Raw genomic sequence first — 22951 nt, 5'->3', positions numbered from 1 at the left:
ATTTCGAAAAGGTGTAATATGTCCATCTTTCTCTTATTAATTAAAAAAAGCTTTCCGAAAAAGAAGTTTTTCAAAGAAGAGCAGAAATCAAATAATTCTAACTAAAAAGGATCAGAAAGTACTATTAAAGAATAAATGTAACCCAAAACGAACAGAAAGCAAATGAACAATCATAGCCAGCAAACATACAACAGGTACTAATATAAATGTATAAATAAAACTTAAAACGAGTAAAACTTAAATTGAATATTCAAACCATAGTTAAAACAAACAAAAAACACTACAAACGAGATTTTGGCTACTGCCCCCTTCCCTAACTGTAAAAGTCTAAAGCCTACTGAGTCATTTGCGTTTTATTGAAATCTAGAAGTCTTGAACAGTCCTTGGAAAGAACTAATAAAATTAAACTAAATGTTTGATATATAATGCTGAAAGCTGAGCAATACAAGATTTTAAGTACTGTATAAAACAAAATATTTTTAATGTAATTTGTTTTCAGTAAAGCACAAATGACGCAGTAGGATTTAGACTTTTACATTAAGGGCAGGGGAAAGGGGTGGTAGCCAAACTCTTGTTTTTGTTTGTTTTAAGTTTAATTTGAATATTCAATTTCAGTATTACTCGTTTTAAGATTTATTTATTCATGTACTATAGTACCTGTTGTATGTTTGCTGGCTATGATTGTTTATTTAATTTCTGTTTGTTTTGGGTTTTATTTACTCTTCAATAGTAATTTCTGCTCGTTTTGAGTTTGAGTTATAATAGAAATTTATTTCTGCCGGTCTTAAGATAATATAGCCCTTTATTTTTCTTTGAAAAACTTCTTTCTTAGATTTTTTCATTTTTTTAGAAAGGTAGAAGGTACTTGGCTAATCTTTTTCCTGGCAAAACTATTCCACTCAAAGGGATTATTAATGAATGAGCTTTTTTTCGCAGCTTTATACACTATTTTCCTTTTTTCATGTTTTAAATAAATGAGAAAGATTGAACATTAAGAAAGAATCAGATTAGCCCTATAACATCATTGCATTGACGCTAATCGTCCAGACCAGTTTCCTATTGTTAAATAGTTTCCTGATGTTAAATAGAAGAAGAAGAAGACGCTAATCGTCCAGACCAGTTTCATATAGAGTGTAGATCTGCAATTATTGTCAACTATGTTGGCCAACATGATACTAGAATACATAAAACTAACCTTATCTCTCAATTCTAATTCAGAATTCCTTTCTGCTCCAGACCTTCTCTGTCTTGTCCGCCTTAGAAGATTCTAAAAGATAAGTTTCAATAAACTATAAAACTTTCAAGGGTCCCCAAATGAATCTATTTATTGAAAAAAAAAGAAAAAAACACCTGGTGCAAAAAAAAGGAATATGGAATAAAAAGAAAATCTAGTGGAAAGCAGAAAAGATGAAAAGCATGTTAATATCTGCACAATGAAAAGCTGAAATTTAGAAGCTGAAATATATCTCTACACATCCCAGTATGCAAGTGAGGATGCAGCCTTAAGATAATATTTATATTCAAAAGGCTATCACAAGCTCTAAATGAGTCGAATTTGTTTCATATGTCCAGTAAGAGAATGCAAAACAAAGAAACAACAAACACAGAAAGACCAAAGTTGAAAAAATATCAATCAAGCATAAAAATGGTCAATAAAAGTTGATGCAAATTAGTCAAATATAAAAATAAAAAAAAAATACATGGCTAAGAACTAAAATGAACATTAGGCAGTTAATGGCAAAATAAAATCAAAATACAATCAACAAAGAGTCAATTAACTGCCATAATGAAATATTTACAATTAAAGAAAGGATTGTGCAAACAACTAGTCTAAAAAAGAAATAGAAGTTAAATTTGTTGCAAAGTTCACTTGAAAGTTGCATATGCCAGACTGGACATGCATATTCCAACAGGAGCCAGAAAAAGGAAAAGTAAACACAGCAGGAATGTATCTTAGGGCAATTAAATTTGCTTAACAGCTTAAAAATGGATAGTGAAAACATTTGCTTGTTCAACAATATTTGAAACATGCACGTCCCACTTTGGATTACTAGAAATTGTGAAACCAAGAGGTAAACATGTTGCATTAGCATTTTGAATGGGATAGTGTCTAGAAAAACAGGAGTGGATTTGAATTGTCTTCCAAATAGGTGTCACTCTGCAGACTTGGGAGCCTTTTACTGCTAACCCATTTCTTTGTAAAACTTGAATAGGTTTAAAAAAAACTTGTTCAGTTTCAAGAAAGTGGTTTATCCAGAATTGGATTTATCAGTTTGAAAAAAGAATTTGAGCTTTGACATGGTGGCATTTTAGATCAGGCTTAAGCACAGTAAAACCTATAGCAAAGAACATAAATTTTCCCCAAAATGTAATAGATAGGGGAGAGGGGGGAAAAACTGCATGGGGTGACTCTGTGCACTGGACCTCTCACCTATAGTTTTGAGCTAATCCATTCAAAAAATTCCCACTAGATGCCATTTATGCAATGCACATTTGCTGCAAATGTTGTATTTTGAATAAAAGAGACAACCAAGAAGAGAGGTAAAGAAGTTTCTTTAAGCTTGCTTGAAATCCTGACACATGTAGTCTCTATAAATAAAGCAAACATACCACTTGATGCTTTTTTGTGCTCTTTACAAATACAATAATCATTTTTGTTGCAAATGAATTTTACCCCCACTCCTATTCCTATATATACCAAATCAAGGTATATATTTGCACATTGGGGGGGGGGGCGGGTAAAGTTTAAACTTACCTCTCATTTGCATCATAAATAAACTTTACCCCCACCCCCCTAACGTGCCAACATATACTCTGAATTGGTATATATAGTATTTTCAACATAACACCTTTAAATTAGGTGTTGTTTTCTTAGACCACACTGCTGTTCTAAGGCAAACAAATAAACTTTCAAATGGGGATAAATCCATTTATTTAGACAGGTACAAAAGTCCAGATATTTTGGTCACATATACAGCAACTGTGTTCAGTAGAAATACTAAAATAATAAAGTTGAAACTAGCATATTTATATCCAACAAAATAAATAACTTATTGGGTCATTCACGAAATAATGAACTTCTGGATTATTCACTAGATTATTTTCAGAGAGTTCATTGACTAAGTTCTTGATGTAAATTTTCTTCTTAGGGAGCTGCCAAGAATATCTCTGTCATCCAAGTCTATGCCCCAGACTCCGCCAGAAGTGAGGAAGAATGCAATGAATTCTATTTCACACTACAAAGCATCATTGACCAAATCCATAAGAAAGACGTACTGATTGTCATGGGGGACTTTAACGCTATAGTAGGTATGGATAATACCGGTCCATCTGATATAATAGGACTTTTGGCCACAGAAAACTCAATGCAAGAGGAGAACAATTGCTCAACTTCTGCCGAGAAAACAATTTATTCTTAATGAACACAATTTTCAAACACCCGAGAACATGATTGATTATATCCTGATATTGAAGCACTGGAAGTCTTCTGTATTAGACACAGTAGCATTACCTGGAGCAGACTTCAACTCTGACCACACTCTCCTGATGTCAAGGTTCAAGCAAAAAATGAGAAAATTGCAAAAAGCAACAAAAATCCCAAGATTCCGGCTGGATCTGCTGCAAGATCCCGCAAAAAGGCAGACCTACACTTCCACTCTATCTGAAAAATTCCGAGAGATCCTGGAAAACCGTTCTCCCCTGACCACTGCTAATGAGATAGACTCCCTGACTGAGCAGGCTTCATCAGCAATCATAGAGACAGCGAATGACATCCTTGGAATAAAAACTCCAAATGAAAAACCATGGATCACAGATGAGATCATTGCACTTTGCAAGGACAAGCAACTCTTTTGCAATAAATCCAACCGTCACAGTTGGGATACTTACAAGCTCCTCAAGAGAAGAGTAGAGCGAGAGATCAGAAAGGCACTACATAACCACCTACGGAAGAAATGCAAAGACTGCAAAGTACTGTCCAAGAAAGGAAATAGCAGAGCAGTTTTCAGAATGGTACGCGAGTTAAGTCGGAAAAAAGAGCCACAAACATCAGTGATCCTGGACAAAGATGGAAATGAGATCTACAATTCAAAGATGAAACTTGAAAGATGGAAAGAATACTTTATCGATAAACTGAATCCCCCAGTAGCTGCAGATCCTAAAATACTAACCCGCTTCCCCATACCCGACCAAGAACTCAGACCACCACCCCCACTCAAGTCAGAAACCAAATCAGCAATCAAGTCGCTCAAACAAGGAAAAGCTCCTGGACCAGAGGGAGTCACCTCTGAACTCATTAATGTTGGATCGGATGATGTAACTGATCTGTACCATGCCATTGTGTCTGCGGTGTGGGAAACCAGCCATGTACCCCGTCAGTGGTGCAAGGCTGCCATTGTACCCATTCACAAAGAGGGGTCAAAGAAAGAGTGTGGAAACTACCGTCCGATCAGCCTGACAAGCCATCAGTCATGTGTCCTGACCAAAATCCTACTCCAACACATACAAGCAACAACTGCCTTTGCCATTGGAGAATATCAGGCCAGCTTCCACCCTGGAAGATCAACAATCAATTAGATATTTGTTGTTTGGCAACTCATGGAACAACACATCAAATTCAACCAGGAACTCTACCAACTATTCATTGATTTCCGTCAGGCATTTGACCTGATATGGCGCAAAGGACTATGGCATATCCTCCTTCACTACTGTATCCCTTATGAGATAGTTCAAATAATCAAGAGTCTGTACAACCAGTTCCGAGGCCAAGCAATAACTGTTGATGGGTTGTCCGAAGAGTTTACAACTTTGCCAGGAGTACTTCAGGGTTGCATCTTATCACCACATCTCTTCAACCTCTTTCTAAATGCCATTCTGTCAATGATGCAGTCAGAATATGGTGCAACAATAGGAGGGGTGCTAATAGAGAATCTTGCCTACGCTGATGATATTGATGAGCTAGCCAACTCTACACAAGAATTGCAGGCACAAGCTGATAAACTCTATGATACCACAAAGCCGTTCGGGATGGAGATCAATGCCAGCAAGACCAAAGTCATGGTAACTACAAGACGTGAACTAGACAACCCACCCATTATCACCATAGGCGGGAGACAGGTTGAAACGGTTGACCACTTCCTGTACCTTGGTAGCCTACTCTCCTCAGATAATTGCCATGGCTCTGACGTGAAATGTCAACTTGCACTTGCTAGCTCTAGCTTCCAAAGACTAGCCAACCTCTGGAAAAGTAACCACCTATCCAACAAACTCAAAATGCGCCTATTCAACAGCTTAGTAATCCCCATAGTTATTTATGGATGTGAAACATGGACTCTGAAAACCAAAGATGAAATAAAACTTCTAGCTTTTGAGGTGAGATGTCTCTGTTGCATTTCTAGAATCAAATACACTGACTGAATCACAAATATGGAAGTACGTCAAAGGCTCCAGTCCACTGAAACCATACTCAGTCAAATTAAGAAGCAACAACTGCGCTGGTTTGGCCACGTCAAGCAAATGGAGCCAAGCCACCTTCTGAAAATCGCCCTTGAAGGATCCCTCCATGGCTTTTGCCAACGAGGCAGACCATAAAAGCGATGGATGGAGAACTTCCACTTTGACAACGTCAAGATAGCCCAGTTATCACGTATTGCACCAGATAGAGCAATGTACCAAGCCCTTACGCATGAGCTAGCAAGAGGAGTGGCCCCAAAACGTCCCACAAGGATGGCTGGGACCTAATTAAGTAAGTAAGTAATGTAAAACAAATTTCCAATGAAAGTGGCAAAGCCTTCTGTGTCTTCTAATTGCAAACCAATGTTGAGTTTTGCAAGCTTGCTGTATACGTGACCAAAATATCTGAACTTTTGTACCTGTTTTATCACTGTCTAAATAAATGGATTTGAAAGTTTATTTGTTGGTATATATAGGGGTGGGGTAAAATTCATTTGTGACAAAAATGATAAGGCCTATATTTGGAAAGAGCATAAAAAAAACCAGGATGAAGTTATCTCCTGGCTCCCATCTCCGGGTTTATCTCCCTGACCTAAAATTGCTTACCCTATAGCTCTGAAAATAAAAATTATCCTTAAAAAAGACCGCTGATACTTACGGGTCTCGAATGATAACAAGTTTTAGAATTTTTTTGCTGTTTTTGATATTTTACTTAAAAGTACAAATATAAGGGGCAACTTAAAATTGATGACTTAAATATTTTTTTTCATATAATTTTTCGTTTTTATTTGTAATTACTTTGTCAGAAAAGTTCAAATAAGTTGTTATGTGACTATATTAAACAGAAATATTATTTTGACTGTTCGGCCTACTGAGGTTGAGGCAGACCCAATTTTGTTGCTTCATTTTTTATTCAAAAGCTATCAATTAGCACATCATTTAAAAGCTATCTTTCTTCTAAACATGTTTCAAAGGTTATTTTCTACAACAAACCTAAAACGGTCCCACAAATCCTCTTTTACCTCCCATCTCCCCTTTCCTCTCAAACCCTCCATGTCAAAACAAGAAAATATGAAAATTCGTAAAGAGATTCGTTATAGTAAGATATTTATTAAATAGAGAAGTTTTCATTGCATAAGAATGCCCTAGCTCCGTAAACCCCCCTACCCCTGAATATAAGTACCACCCAAAGAAAAACATGGTAAATATAACTATGATTAAAAAACTATGGAATAAGGACGTAGATGTTTAAAATATTTATGTCTGGAGCTTTCAAAAAAGGGGCTGCATGACTATATTTAATTATATAGTATCTTTACTGTTACATAGGTAGTCCGGAGGCAGATCAAATGAGGTTTTTCATTTTTTTTCATAGCCTATGAAATATCACATCATCTGACATCTATCCATCTCTTGAATATGTTTTTACTACTATGTTCTACATAAAACCTAAAACAGCCAAACAAAACCTCTTTTGCCTTTGATCTCCCCTTTCCTCTCAAACCCTCCATGTCAAAACAAGAAAAAAGAAAGATTGTAAATATATTCTTTATAGTAAGGTTTACTTTAAATAGAGAAGGTTTCCTTCCCTAGGAATATCCTAGCTCCATAATCCATCCTACCCCTGAAGATCAGTACCTCCCATAGAAAAACATGGCAAATTTTAATTTGGTTAAAATACTATTTGATAAGAATTAGATATTTAAAATATTTATGTTAGGAGCTTTCAAATAAGGTTTCGAATGACTATATTCAATTATATTATATCTTTATTGTTATGGAGGCAGTAAAGAGGTGACATCAAATGAGGTTTTTCACGTTTTGTCGGAGCTTATCAAACAACACATCATTTCAAAACTAACTTTTTTCTAGATGCGTTTCTAGCGCTGTTTTCTATATTTAACCTAAAAGGGCCACACAAATCCTCTTTTGCCTTTCATCTCCCCTTTCCCCTCAAACCCTCAATGTCAAAACAAGAAAAATGAAAATTCGTTAAAAGATTCATTATGGTAAGATATATCTTAAATGGAAAAGTTTTACTTTCCTAGGAATTTCCTAGATTTATAAAAACTCCTACCTCTGAACGAAAGTACCTCCGAAAAAAAAACGTGGCAAATTCAATTGTTGCTCAGAAACTATTGTAAAAGATTTGTATATTTAAAATCGTTATGGCTGGATCTTTCAAGTGAGGTATCGCATGACAGTATTCAATTACATTTTATTTTTTACTGTTGTGGAGGTAGTTTTAAGGAATGCCAAATTAAGTTTTTCCCTTTTTGGCAAAGCCTATGGAACAGCATATCATATGAAAGCTGTCGTATTTTCGAACGTGTTTCTAACGTTGTTTTCTACATCACACATAAAAGCCCCATGTAAAGTCTCTTTTGTCTACCATCTCTCCTTTACTCTCAAGCGCTCCATGTCCAAACAAGAAAAACGAAAATTCGTAAAAAGATTTGTTATAGTAACATATATCTTAAATAGAAATGTTTTCCGTCGCAAAGAATGCCCCACCATCATAAACCCCCTTACCCCAGAGTCTTATCACCACCCAAAGAAAAAACATGTCAAAATAAAAGTTGGTTTAAAAACTATAGAATAAGAATTTTATATTTGTAATAATTATTCAAGGAGCTTTTAAATGATGTGTCGCATTACTATACTAAATTGTATTTTATTTTTACTGTTATGGAGGTAGTCTAGAGGCAGATCAAATGAGGTTTTTCGCTTTTTGTCAAAGCTTATCAAATAGCACATCATTTGAAAGCTATCCTTCTTCTGAATACGATTATAGCGTTGTTTTCTATATTAAACCGAAACGGGCCATACAAATCTTCTTTTCCTTTTCATCTCCCCTTTCCTCTAAAGCTCTCCTTGTCAAATCATAAAAAATGAAAATTCATTAAAAAATTCATTATGGTAAGATATATCTTAAAGGGAGAGGTTTTCCTTGCCTAGGAATTTCTTAACTTTATAAACCCTCCCACCTCTGAATGTAAGTACCTCCCAAAAAACATGGCAAATTCCAATTTGGCTCAGAAGCTATTGCATAAGACTTGGATATATAAAATTTTTATGGCAGGAGCTTTCAAATGAGGTGTTGCATGACTATATTCAATTATATTTTATTTTATATTGTTATGGAGGTAGTCTAGAGGTAGTCCAAATGAGGTTTTTCACTTTTTGTCAAGGCTTATCAAACAGCACATCATTTGAAAGCTATCCTTCTTCTGAACATATTTATAGTGTTGTTTTCTACATCTAAACTAAAAGGGCCACATAAATTCTCTTTTGCCTCCCATCTCCCCTTTCCTCTCAAGCGCTCACTGTCCAAACAAGAAAAATTAAAATTCGTAAAAAGATGTCTTGCAGTAACATATATCTTAAATGGAGATGTTTTTCTTGCCTAAGAATGTCCTAGATTCATAACCCCCCTACCGCTGAATATAAGCACTTCCCAAAGAAAAACATGGCAAATTAAGGATTGGCTAAAAAACTATTGCATAAGACTTATATATTTCAAATCTTTATTTCAGGAGCTTTCAAATGATGTGTCGCATTACTATACTCAATTGTATTTTATTTTTACTGATATGGAGGTAGTCTAGAGGCAGCCCAAATGAGGTTTTACGCTTTTTGTCAAAACTTATCAAACAACACATCATTTGAAAGCTATCCTTCGTCTGAATAAGTTTCTAGCGTTGTTTTCTACATTAAACCTAAACGGGCCACACAAATCCTCTTTTGCCTTTCATCTCCCCCCATTTTCCCTCAAACACTCCATGTCAAAACAAAAAAAATTAAAACTTGTCAGAAGATTCGGTATGGTCAGATATATATTAAATGGAGAAGTTTTCCTTTCCTAGGAATGTATTAACTTTATAAACCCTCCTACCTCTGAATTTAATTACCTCCCAAAAAAAACAAGGCAAATTCACATTTGGCTCAAAAACTATTGCATAAGACTTGGATATTTAAAATCTTTATGGTAGGAGCTTTCAAATGATATGTTGCACGATTATATTCAATTATATTTTATTTTTTATTGTTATGGAGGTAATCTAGAGGTATACCAAATGAGGTTTTTCACTTTTTGTCAAAGCTTATCAAACAGCTCATCCTTTGAAAGCTATCCTTCTTCTGAACATGTTTCTAGTGTTTTTTCTACATCAAACCTATACGGGGCACATAAATTCTCTTTTGCCTCCCATCTCCCCTTTCCTCTCAAACCCTCCATGTCAAAACAAGAAAAATGAAAATTCGTAAAAAGATTTGTTACAGTAACATATATCTTAAATGGAGATGTTTTCCTTGCCTAAGAGTGTCCTAGCTCCATAACCGCCCTACCCCTGAATATAAGTACCTCCCAAAGAAAAACATGGCAAATTCAAATTTGTTTAAAAAACTATTGCATAAGACTTAAGATATTTAAAACCTTTATTCCAGGAGCTTTCAAATGATTTTTTGTATGACTATATTCAATTATATTTTATTTTTACTAGTATGGAGTTAGTCTAGAGACAGGCTAAATGAGGTTTTACGCTTTTTGTCAAAACTTATCAAACAGCACATTATTTGAAAGCCATCCTTCGTCTGAATAAGCTTCTAGCGTTGTTTTCTACATTAAACCTAAAAGGGCCACACAAATCCTCTTTTGCCTTTCATCTCCCCTTTCCCCTCAAACCCTCCATGTCAAAACAAGAAAAATGAAAATTCGTAAAAAGATTTGTTATAGTAACATATATCTTAAATGGAGAAGTTTTCCTTGCCTAGGAATGTCCTAGCTTTATAAACCCTCCTACCTCTGAATGTAAGTACCTCCCAAAAAAACATGGCAAATTCAAATTTGGCTCAAAAACTATTGCATAAGACTTGGATATTTAAAATCTTTATGGCAGGAGCTTTCAAATGAGGTGTTACATGACTATATTCAATTATATTTTATTTTTTATTGTTATGGAGGTAGTCTAGAGGTAGTCCAAATGAGGTTTTTCACTTTTTGTCAAAGCTAATCAAACAGCACATCATATGCAAGCTATCCTTCTTTTGAACATGTTTCTAATGTTGTTTTCTACGTTTAACCTAGAAGGGCCTCATAAAGTCTCTTTTGCCTACCATCTCTCCTTTCTTCTCAAGCGCTCTATGCCCAAACAAGAAAAATGGAAATTCGTTAAAAGATTTGTTATAGTAACATATATCTTAAATGGAGATGGTTTCCTTGCCTAGGTAGGTCCTAGCTCCATAACCCCCCCTACCTCTGAATATAAGTACCTCTCAAAGAAAAACATGGTAAATTCAAGTTTGGTTAAAAAACTATTTCATAACACTTAGATATTTATAATTCTCATTTCATGATCTTTCAAATGATTTGTTTCATGACTATTTTCAATTATTCTTTATTGTTACTGTTTTGGAGGTAGTCTAGAGGTAGACCTAATGAGGTTTTTTACTTTTTGTCAAAGCTTATCAAACAGCACCTCATTTGAAAGCTATCCGCCTTCTGAACATGTTTCTAGTGTTGTTTTCTGAATCAAACCTAAAAGGGCCACACAAATCCTCTTTTGCCTCCCATCTCCCCTTTCCTCTCAAACCCTCCACGTCAAAACAATAAAAATGAAAATTCGTAAAGAGATTCGTTATAGTAAGATTTATCTTAAATAGAGAATTTTTCATTGCCCAGGAATTTCCTAGCTCCATAAACCCCCCAACCCTACATACAATTATCTCCCAAAGAAAAACATGGCAAATTTAAATTTGGTTCAAAAAATATTTGGTAAGACTTGGATATTTAAAATCTTTACATCAGGAGCCTTCAAATGAGGTGTCACATGACAATATTCAATTATATTTAATCTTTACTGTTACAGAGGTAGACTAAAAGTAGCCCAAATCAGGTCTTTCATTTTTTGTCAAAGCTTATCAAACAGCAAAACATTTGAAACCTATCGTTCTTCTGAACATATTCCTAGCGTTGTTTTCTACGTTAAACGTAAAAGGACCACACAAATCCTCTTTTGCCTCCCATCTCCCCTTTCCTCTCAAACCCTCCATGTCAAAACAATAAAAATAAAAGTTCGTAAAAGGATATGTTATAGTAATATACATCTTAAATGGAGAAGTTTTCCTTGCCTAGGAATTTCCTAGCTCCATAAACCATCCTACCCCTGAATATCAGTACCTACCAAAGAAAAACATGGCAAATTCAAATTTGGTTCAAAAACTATTGCATAAGACATAGATATTTAAAATCTTTATGTCAGGAGATTTCAAATGAGGTGTTGCATGACTATTCAACTATATTTTATTTTTTATTGTTATGGAAGTAGTCTAAAGGTAGACCAAATGAGATTTTTTGCTTTTTGTCAAAAATTATCGAACAGCACAACATTTGAACACTACCATTATTCTGAACATGTTGCTAGCGTTTTTTCCTTAGACAAACCTAAAACGGCCACACAAATCCTCTTTTGCCTCCCATCTCCCCTTTCCTCTCAAACCCTCCATGTCAAAACAAGAAAAATGGAAATTCGTAATGAGATTCGTTATAGTAAGATATATCTTAAATAGAGAAGGTTTCATTGCCCAGGAATGCCCTAGCTCCCTAAACCCCCCACCCCGGAATAAAAGTACCACACCAAGAAAAACGTTAAAAGTTAAAAAAAAAATTAAGTAAAAAAACCTAGAATAACGACAGCCGGTTAATTAGAATATATAGCTATTTTTAAAGCACTAAAAAAAACTGTAGCGTAACGAGCGAGGTATTGACTTCGGGGAGAACCCCCATATAGGCCCTATACGTAATAATGTTCTGTTTGTTTGAAGTTCTAATGTTGCTTCTTATTTTCAGTTGAAAAAACTTGTTTTTTTAATTTAATTTCTGATCATTTTTTAAATAATGCTTGGAAATCCGGCGCCCTCTTCATTGAAATGTCCCTTGCCCCAAAGAAACATCCTCCACGGAAAGATTCTCCCGAGTAATCCCCCCTCCAGCCCCCCCCTCCCCCAACAGAAAAAAATCCTTCCTGAAAATGTCTGTTTATTTCCCCATAACGAATACTATGTGTAAGCAATGGGCAAAGTTCATAACTTGCACCCCTTCCCCTGGGAACTGTGGGGATTAAGTCATCCTAAAAGACATGTTTATTAGATTTCCGACTATCTTGAACAAAATGGTTATCTCGAAATTTTTATTGGGTGCCTATGAGAAAAAATGAGCGTGGGAGGGGGCCTAGTTGCCCTCCATTTTTTTGGTCACTTAAAAAGGGCACTAGAACTTTTAATTTCCGTTCCAATGAACCCTCCTACGATATTCTAGGACCACTGGGTCAATACGATTACCCCTGGGGAAAGAAACAAATAAACACGCATCCGTAATCTTTCGTCTAGCAAAAAATGGAAAAGTGCACATTTTTGTAGATATGAGCTTGAAAACTCTGCAATAGTGTTTTCTGATACGCCGTATACGATTGTGTGATTTTCATTAAGACTCTAAAACTTTTAGGGGTCTTCCCCCTTTTTTTCAAAAATAATCCAAACTTTCTAAGGCTCGTTGATGTTGATGGATAATATTAAATTTGACGAAACCAGTATTCAAATGTAAATTTGAAATCAAAATTAAAATCTGATTCTTTTGACTTATTTATTGGTATCAAAATTCCGTTTTTTTAAAGCTTCAGTTACCATTGAGCCGGGTAGCTCCTTACTTACAGTTTGTTACCACAAACTGTTTGATATCTTAAATAGAGAAGTTTTCATTGACCAGGAATTCCCTAGCTCCATCAACCCTCTTCCCCTGAATATAAGTACCTCCCAATGAAAAACATGGCAAATTCAAACTTGGTTAAAAAACTATTGGATAAGACTTGGCTATTTAAAATTTCTTTTGTCACGAGCTTTCAAAGAGGTGTTGCATAACTATCATCAGAGAGATCTTCAATGGGTCAATGAAACTTAGATTAAATATGCTAGTGCCTTTTTGAAATGACCTAAGACATTGCAGGATAACTAGCTATTCATCCCAAAGTCTTCCTATAACATTTTGTTTAACATAGTTGAAAGGTCCAATAAATATCGTTTTGATCATGATATGGCCCTCCATAGTCCCTGGGGAAGTACTGTACGCGGTATTTGACGTATCAATATTGCACGTATCGGTATCGGGAATATTGGTATCACATATATGGTATCGGTCAAATCGGTATCATGTGTTTTATTTTCAGTCATTTTCTAGGTTCATTTTTAAAAGCATGTCCCGGGAAGGAAATATATCAGGAGTTTTCAAATGAGGTGTCACGTGGCTATTTAAAAACTAAAAAATACCATTATTGTATTTAGCCCAGCTTAGATTTAGGCCAAACAAGTTTTTTTTAGTGTCAAGTTGTCAAATAGCACATCATTAGAAAGCTCTCGTTCTAAATTTATTTATAGCATTATTTTCTAAATCACACCTTAAAGGGCCACACAAAACCTATTTAGCCTCTCACATCTGCTTTCCCCTCAATCACTCCTTCACACCAAGATAAATGAAAATTCGTAAAGATTTTAAGTAAAGAATCTACCTAAGCTGAATATACCTGCTAGATATTTAACTTAGTAGATGCAGGTCAAGGCTAATTGCCTTTCAGTTAGCGTAAGATTTAAAGGATATTCAAGACGCAAGATTAAAAAATATTCCTCCCTTCCGATTAATCCGGAAGGGAGGAAAAGGAAAGAAAAGAATGAAAATCTTAAATGGGGTAGTGTTGTCATTTCAGCTTATTTGATTAATATGTATAAAATTATGTTTATTTTATGCAATGTAAAATTCAGCTGAAATCATACTGTAAAGTATTTGGGATAAATTTGAGACGCCTTTTCCTGGTCTCATGTTAGCAGAGTTTGTAATATATATTTCAACCAGAGCTCGGTCCAGGGGGGGGGCTTTCGGGACTAAAGTTATTCGTGAGAAAGGGGTTGTTCCCAGGCCCAGGTTCCCAGGCCAAAATTATATATTTGAAATCAGTGGCGGACCCAGGGGGGCGCCCCCCCCTAGCGTAGTCTAAAGTAGTGTAATTTACTTAATTAACTCAAGTTTGCGTTAATTAAACTTGCTCCTAACGCAAGTTTATCGGATCAACCTATTTTGCGCCGCCCCCCTAAGAAAAAATCTTGGATCCACTCTGTTTGAAATCAGTATAAAAATCCAATTCTTTTTATAGAATTGATTGGTATGACACTTCAGTTTTTTATAGTTTCAATTGCTATTGAACCTGGTCGCTCTTTACTTACAGTTTTTTGCTAAAAACTCTTTGACCTCCTCATACCTCACTTTCCACTATGCCTCCCAGTTGAAATTCTGCATATTCAAAAGACTTAGTTAATTGAAGCATCTACAGACAGAGATCAATTTTCTTTTGTATACCTTTGCCTTTACAGCTCTATCACCCTCATTTTCATTGTCATTCCTTGTTGACATGTGAAAATTAACTCCCACTCCCCCCCTCACCCCGAGCTTTTTCAAATTTACGCCACTGAACAGCAATTAGCAAATATTCTTTACATTAGTCAATTAACTTGAAATAGTATTACATAACTACACACTAAAATGTTATCCAACTTGCCATTTGAAGTCCGTTGCGTTAATTCAAGCAAATATTAAAGTCAAGCTCAAGCCTTTAACTTGACATAATTCATTGAGAAAAACCAATGAATATCTGTGGTAAGCCTATGCTCACCGCTGAGTATCATTTTTCACCTAAGAGACCGTTCATGCTAGTGAATAACGCGTATTATGCGCCTAAAACTATGCACCTTGTACATGAAAATCTGTGATAAAATTTCTACACGCTTCTCCCAATGCGCTAAAAATTAACAAAAGTAAGTCCTATTTTATGTGCTAAAAAAAGTACGACGGCTATTCGAAGCCAACCGGCGGCCAATTTTTGAATGTCACGTGTATTGACGAACGAAAAGTCTAATATTATATTACACAAAATCAATAGACTTTTGGGAGTTTTTTTATTGAAAGTATAAGAAAGAGAGAGTACCGACTCTGCTAATGAGACAAAATGGAAGTTGTGCAAGCCACAACAAATTTAAACTTGATTTGATAATTGAAAAAAAAATTGCTGTATATTTTTTTCCAACAAAGAACGGGCGTAAAGAATAAAGATTATACAATTATTCATACAAAATTGTACATTTTGATTTTTTGTTTTTATGCGTAAGCCTGAGTGGTCCTTAAAGGATACGTTCAAATTTCAATACCAAAAACGTTTTACTTTCAGTCTAAAAAAGATATTTTTTTAGCCCCTATGGAAACGCTCAGGAATATAGAAGGGCTCCAAACCAGGTCGGACAAAGCAATTTCAGTATAAAATGAATGATAAAACTTCTTTAACTTTTTGGCAGCATATTTTTTTAGCTTAATATTGATGATTTTGCACCTATAGTTTTTTTTTCTTTTATCTTAATTTTGCACCAGCTGCAGCCAAAAATAACATAATTTAATACGAGTTTTTTAAACAAAAATGGATTTGCAATGTTTGTCAAAATTTTTAAGATAGTTGTTGAGGAAAGTGTGTAAATTCCTCTTTTTCAGTTTCCATTAGATCTTCTCAACAAAGCTAAAAAAAAAACTCAAATAAAATTCTCAAATTTGGAAAACCCTATATTCCCGGGGGAGGAAATTTTCTATGGGGGGATATTTTCTGCGAGGGGGTATTTTCCTCGGGAGGGGGGGGGGGGTAAAAACATAGAAGCCAAGCGTTGTTCATATAAATTTGTATTCATCCTGTAGACACTTCGTACACATCCTGTTCACACGTACTTAGCTGTACACACGTTCATTAGTCCTAGAATATTTTCGCGTTACATTTCAATACAACCAAAATAGTAAAATACATTCAGATTTGTATCTTAGCTTGTTACCTCATTAAATCAATCAATAATGTTGAAACTCTGCTGGTCTCTTCTCTTCAGTCTTCGGGTTTAGAATTGCAGACGGGATGCTTTGTTTAAGAAAGCTTCTGCCCGATTTTTACTCCATACTCCGATTCAAAGAACCCCTGTAATCACTCTAGATACTGTGTGGATTTGCGTAATAAATCTTTCTTTCCCTTTAAAAATAGGAGTTAGTATTTGGGGCCCATGTGACACTAGCTGATGTGCCAAACGTGCAGACTGTATACCACCCATGGTTCTCCAAAATCCATCAATCAAGTACAAGCTTAAGCTTAGAACCAGTTCATGAAAACAAATATTTAAAACGTTTTAGAGAGACGAGAGAAAAAATAATTAGTCTTCAGTTTAAAAATAGGCGTTTTTGAATAATTGACCTTTAAGGTCAGTATTATAATTGGCTTTAAAAGCGAGATGGAAAGAATTTAGAAAATTGGAGGTAATCTTAACGATTTTGGTATTGGAAAGGGGTTTTATAACCATGGTTTTAGTATTCTGAAAAATTTTTATTCTGAATTTTTTAATGATAACAAATAATTAAAATGTTTTGAAGAGAGACAAAAAACTTAGCTTGTCTTCATTTTGAAAATAGGAGTTCTTGAATAATTGGCCTTAAAAGTCAGTATAACAATGGGCTTTAAAAACGACATGGAAAGAATTTTGAAAATATGGAGGGGGGGGTAACAATTTTGGTATTGGAAGTGGGTTTTATAACCAGGGTTTTAGAATTCTGAAAAATTAGGAAGTGGAAACGTTGTATAGATCTAAACACATAAATTTTTTATTTTACATGTAATTTAGTTGGTTATTGGGGTTCTAGCGGTTTTTTTAAACTTGAATTTACTGTGCATTCTGCCATTTGCACTTTTATCCCTGCAAAAAAGGCTAAGTAAAAAAAAAGAAAAAAAAAGAAAGTGATACACAAAAAACATTTACTTATCAACATTGATTTCACCGCTTAACTTGGAAAGATATAATTACTTGTTTTTTCAAGATTATCTGGCCGATTTGTTATCACAAATGAATCGTGATATTACCTGCACATTTGTATGGCATTACCAAAGAGCTAAATTTGGAATGAAATTAATTTTACTTGCATTGTTTGACAAAATTGCTCTTAAAAATACTGAGAGGAGGGGGGTTATAATATTGCAACACCACCTCGTGTTGCATTGCATTTGATCCATAATATCTCTTATGTGTAAAAGAGATTTTTGCTTTTTGAGACGGCTTCGTCTATCCTTTCCTAAAAATAATGTATAAATGAATGTGCACGTAATTTATTTAATTAGGTTGTTATAGCATAAATTTTTCCTTATATTTTTATTTTATATTTCTCGGGCTAAATCAACAACACTACCTATTAAACATTGAAATATAATATGTGGAAAACAATAACTACCTTCATAATTATCAGTTTACCGTTTATATTATTGTAAAAACTTTTCAGAAAAGTTAACTTGACGCGTCAGCAATCAGTTTCAATATTTTCAACGCGGAAATGGTAACCTGGTAAAAATGTTGGTAACTTGGGAATGAATATTTGGCATCAAAGCATTGCAAAATTTGTTTGAAAACGTCTCCAATTCAGGTTTATCAATTTTTTTTGGTGCATTACAAGTTCCTCCCGCCAGTCATAATTTACTAGAACATTTTATTAGATCAGCTTTTGTAAGTGTGCAACATGCCTCTCAATCTCTTGGGATGCCCTTACTTTCAACAGGGGACTTTAAAAGATAAACCGCCAAATGAGCGATAAAAAAGCTAAATTTTGCCATCATAAGCATTGCTATAGAGCTGCCTAAGCAAAGAGCCATGTGCATTCAATCTTATATTATTTTTTTTCCCCCACCCCGGGTAGATATAGATAAATACATTGAGAGGTGGGGCTATTGTGAGGAGGGATAAAATAAGCAAAATCTTGGGGCGGTAGATCACTGTAACCAGGGTGCCACTAATTCACCAAATTGACATATTTATTAATAGAAAGATTGAAAAATAGAAAAAACATAAGATATGAGGGCACCAGAAAAAATCTTGGGGGGGCTCTCCCTAGGTCCTCCACTGCCCCAACATCTTAGTTTGCAACGAGTGGGTTTAGAAAGTTCGAATAGGGTCTGGTCGATTAGAATTAAAACTTTCGGTATCAGTGCAGGTAAAGTAAAATTAACCCCCGCCCGTGCTCATTTTTGCTACCAAATACTAGTGCAACTCCTAAGACGTCCTAAGAAAGAATTGACTTAACTATTTTGTTCAAAATAATTTAAAGGATATATATATCATTTATCTAGATTAAAAAAAACTTATATTCTATTTAGGACATGGGTCAATCAAGTTTGTGTTGATTTTATCAACACACACACACACAAAAAAAAAATAAAAAAAAATATTTCATTTACTAACCTCTGCGTCGTTTAAAACAAAGTTTCCGGCCTCTAAATCGTAATGTCCCACAGAAACGGAACGACCTAAATACTGATCATAGCTTGCAAGTTGTAATTGGGTAGGTTGGTCAATCTTAATTTTATGATCAACTACCAACTCATTTGCAATTGATATATATTTGGAGTCTTTTATATTCTGCTGGGAGGAGAATCTGGAAAAATAAAGGCCTAACGCTAGAAAATGTACAACGCTAGAAAACTCATGGGAAAAATTTCCGTCGAACATGAGGTTGTTCTATCAATTAATTATTTGAAAAAAACAAAGTTTTCTAGAGATATAAAGAGGCTGAGTCACAAGTTCGAACCTTAAAACGTACAGGGATTAGAAGGTACAGTTGGGGGGCTGTCGCCCCCTAAACCCCCCGCTTTCGCAGCCTTTCAATAAAAAAAAATTTTAAACTGAAAGTAAGGAGCGACATTAAAACTTAAAACGAACAGAAATTATTCCGTATATGAAAGGGGCTGTGCCCTCCTCAACGCCTCGCTCTTTACGCTAAAATTTTTATTGTTAAAAAAAAAGAGTTGTGAGAAAGTCAAACTTTTGCGTAAAGAGCGAGGCGTTGAGGAGGGCACAGCCCCTTTCATATACGGAATAATTTCTGTTCCTTTTAAGTTTTAATGTCGCTCCTTACTTTCAGTTCAAAAAAAAAATTATTTAAAGGCTGAGAAAGCGGGGGGGTTTGGGGGCGGCAGCCCCCAAACTCTACCTTCTAATACCTGTACGTTTTAAGTTCGAACTTGTGACTCAGCCTCTTTAACTCTTTAGAAAACGTAGTTTTTTTCAAATAATTTCTGCACGTTTTTGTACAGTTTATTACTTATTATTGCTTGACTAACTGTTAGATGATTGTGTATTATTCTTTTCTTTCTCGACAGGGTGTTTTAAGGGTCGACCTGGTAACTCAGCCTCTTTAAGTCTTTAGAAAACGTAAATTTTTTCAAACAATTTAAAAAAGAAACTGAGTTTCTTTTTTAAACTTTATATTCAGTATATAAAAAATTTCCTCTGACGGGGACTCGAGCCTGGATCTTCCGCCTGACAGTCAGGAGTATCGACCGCTGTACTAAAGAGACACATTCTTAATTTTATTTTTAGTATGTGGAATCTATTTTTGACGCAAGCAAATCCCCACAAAACTTGATATTTGGTTTTTGGAAAACAGGGAAGGAGTGATCAGATTGAACTGAAATTTCGAGGATAAGCTCCCAGGCCCCAGAAAAGCTTATCCTCTAAATTTCAGCCCGATCAGACACCGTTAAAGGGGGGGGGGGGCTGTGATGGGAAAATTTAACATAGGCTCTTATAGGAAAACAAGGGTTTTCGTAAATGTAAATTCGGGGGATAATTTTTTCGGTCTGAAAATATCAAAAGGCCCTAACAGGTCGAATTCTGCTTCGAATGAGTCCTCATTCACCCGGATCAGTTGCCAACTGTGGCCTGTAGGCGTGGCTAACAAGAAAAAAAATGAATTCCGTGCTCATTAACAACCGCCCTTCTTCTTCCATATGACAAAAATAAATTAACTAATTCTTTCCTAGAAGTGTTTTTCAAAATAGTGGAGAGATATGTGAGGTAATTTTAGTGCCAATGGATTCCATTGATTCTGTGGAACAATTTACCAAAATATCATAGGAACTACCACAATAAGATCAAAAGGCCCTAACAGGTCGAATTCTGCTTCGAATGAGTCCTCATTCACCCGGATCAGTTGCCAACTGTGGCCTGTAGGCGTGGCTAACAAGAAAAAAAATGAATTCCGTGCTCATTAACAACCGCCCTTCTTCTTCCATGTGACAAAAATAAATTAACTAATTCTTCCCTATAAGTTTTTTTCAAAATAATGGAGAGATATATGAGGTAATTTTAGTGCCAATGGATTCCATTGATTCTGTGAAACAATTTACCAAAATGTCATAGGAACTACCACAATAAGAAAAGCTTTTAGTGAAGATCCATCTTTTCAACTTTAAACTTTAAATTCAGTATATAAAAAATTTCCTCTGACGGGGAATCGAGCCTGGATCTTCCGCCTGACAGTCAGGAGTACCGACCGCTGTACTAAAGAGACACATTCGTAATTTTATTTTTAGTATGTGGAATCTATTTTTGACGCAAGTAAATCCCCATAAAACTTGATATTTGGTTTTTGGAAAATAGGGAAGGAGTGATCAGATTGAGCTGAAATTTCGAGGATAAGCTCCCAGGCCCCAGGAAAGCTTAGTCTCTAAATTTCAACCCGATCAGACACCGTTAAAGGGGAGCTGTGGTGGGAAAATTTAACATAGGCTCTTATAGGAAAACAAGGATTTTCGTAAATGTAACGTAGGGTGATAATTTTTTCGGTCTGAAAATATCAATAGGCCCTAAAAGGTTGCAGTTTGCTTCGAATGGGTCTTCATTCACTCGGATCAATTGCCAACTGTGGCGTGTAGGCGTAGCTAACAAGAAAAAAAAATGAACCTTAAGCAGCCATATTTGTTTTATGTATAACAGGGAAGGAGTAATTGAATGGGGTTAAAGTTTTGATGATAATGTCTTAGACTCGAGAACAGCTTCACTTTTAACCTTCAGCTCAATTGAATACCGTTAAAGGGGGGCTGTGGTCGGAGGGTCGAAACTTCCGGCCCACTTTTACCCATGAAGATAAAGTCGGAGGGGGTGAAATTTTGCACGTTTCTTAGTTTGAGCTTGGGCTACAAAATGCGATTTCCACTGTCTCTCTGCGACCGCTAGGACCGGAAATCATTTAACATTGTGGGGGGTCGCCTCTTTACAGAGGCACAACTGTGCATCATTGGAAAAAAAAAAAAATTACCTACTAATTTATTTTTAAAATAAAATAAATTAACAATATTAAGCTTAAGACAAAATAAAAGTCATTAAATACATTAAAATGTAAACGACAATGATTTATTATTAAATAATAAATAATACCTGAAATGAACCGAATGAAACCAAGCTATTAAAAAGAATCTATTAATCAGAAATCGCACATACAATGTTACATTTTCATATGCCCCCAAGGCTTCTCAGCCTTTAAAGAAGGGGGAAGAAAAATAGGTCACTTATTCAGAGAAGAAAAAAAACCATAAACTTATCACTCGCAGAGAGAAGAGTGACAAGTAGGAAAGAGAGAAAATAGAAATTTTAGTTTCTAATTGAATGAGTCCCCTTCGGATTTTATACAACCATTTCATCCATTTAAAGTGGCTATTGGAAGTTTTTATAACAAGAATACATTGAAGCCTTATATATGCCTTTTTACTATAGGCAACGCTAGAATCTTGCCTCTATTATATACCAAAATCAACAGTTTTCCCAGGAGGGTATGAAATAATCCCTAGTACAGCAGATTTTTATATATCTCACATATTTTTGTCTTATAGGATACTGAGAAAAATACTGCTGTCCATATTCATTAGACTTAAGCATGTGAGCCAGACTTCTCCCGCCAAACAATACCACTTGACATTTAAGGATTATAGTTTTATAAGTTTTATCTTTATGCTCTACTTGATCATATAGTAATAATATAGTATGTTATGTGCAAGGTGGGAGTAAAAGCTGATTTGACGACTAGCAGTAGTTAGCAATGTCGAATCTATCGTAATGAAGTGATGTAAAAAAAATTAATAAGCCTCACCTTTTTACATGGAGTAGCAGGACTTGAGGTAATGATTGTATACGGCACTCCTTTATATTCCAAGATGAATTACAGCGATTGCACCTAAATTAAAATAAGAAATACATTATAAAGAGATGGCTATGGGTACCGAGAAATAATGAAACAAAAAACTTTAATAATCAAATCGTTTCATCCATAAACGTATTTTTATGATATATTTGGTTTCGAAAACAGGTGAGAAGGCATATTCAATTTTTTTTCTATTAAAAGCAAGCGACACCCAGCTTTGAAAAACAGTCCAAAATAGGCTAATAGTGAAAAATTTTACTACAGAAATATATATATTTTTGAGAGAGCAAAACATAGGGATTATCTAAGCACACCATTAGTGATTCATAGATAAAACTTCTTCAAAAATTTCTAAAATACGAAACTAAGTGGATGTAAAATCCGAACCGTTCATAGTGAAAAATTTGATCAAAGTGAGGAACC

At 35.1% G+C, this 22951-nt stretch overlaps 1 protein-coding gene across 1 annotated transcript in view; it reads right to left on the bottom strand.

The window, feature by feature from the left end:
* The window catches only part of LOC148946134 (uncharacterized), a 103445-nt gene that overhangs the window by 59026 nt on the left and 21468 nt on the right, over positions 1-22951 (bottom strand). The window contains exon 2 of the mRNA XM_089097616.1: positions 1196-1267. Coding sequence (XP_088953742.1) covers positions 1196-1267 — 72 coding nt within the window. The remainder of the gene's footprint in view (positions 1-1195; positions 1268-22951) is intronic.

The sequence above is a fragment of the Artemia sp. Qi Xiang Cuo genome, chromosome 12 (genome assembly GCF_049724085.1).
Source record: "Artemia sp. Qi Xiang Cuo chromosome 12, ASM4972408v1, whole genome shotgun sequence".
Lineage (NCBI taxonomy): Eukaryota > Metazoa > Arthropoda > Branchiopoda > Anostraca > Artemiidae > Artemia > Artemia sp. Qi Xiang Cuo.
This window is presented reverse-complemented; position numbering and strand designations above follow the sequence as displayed.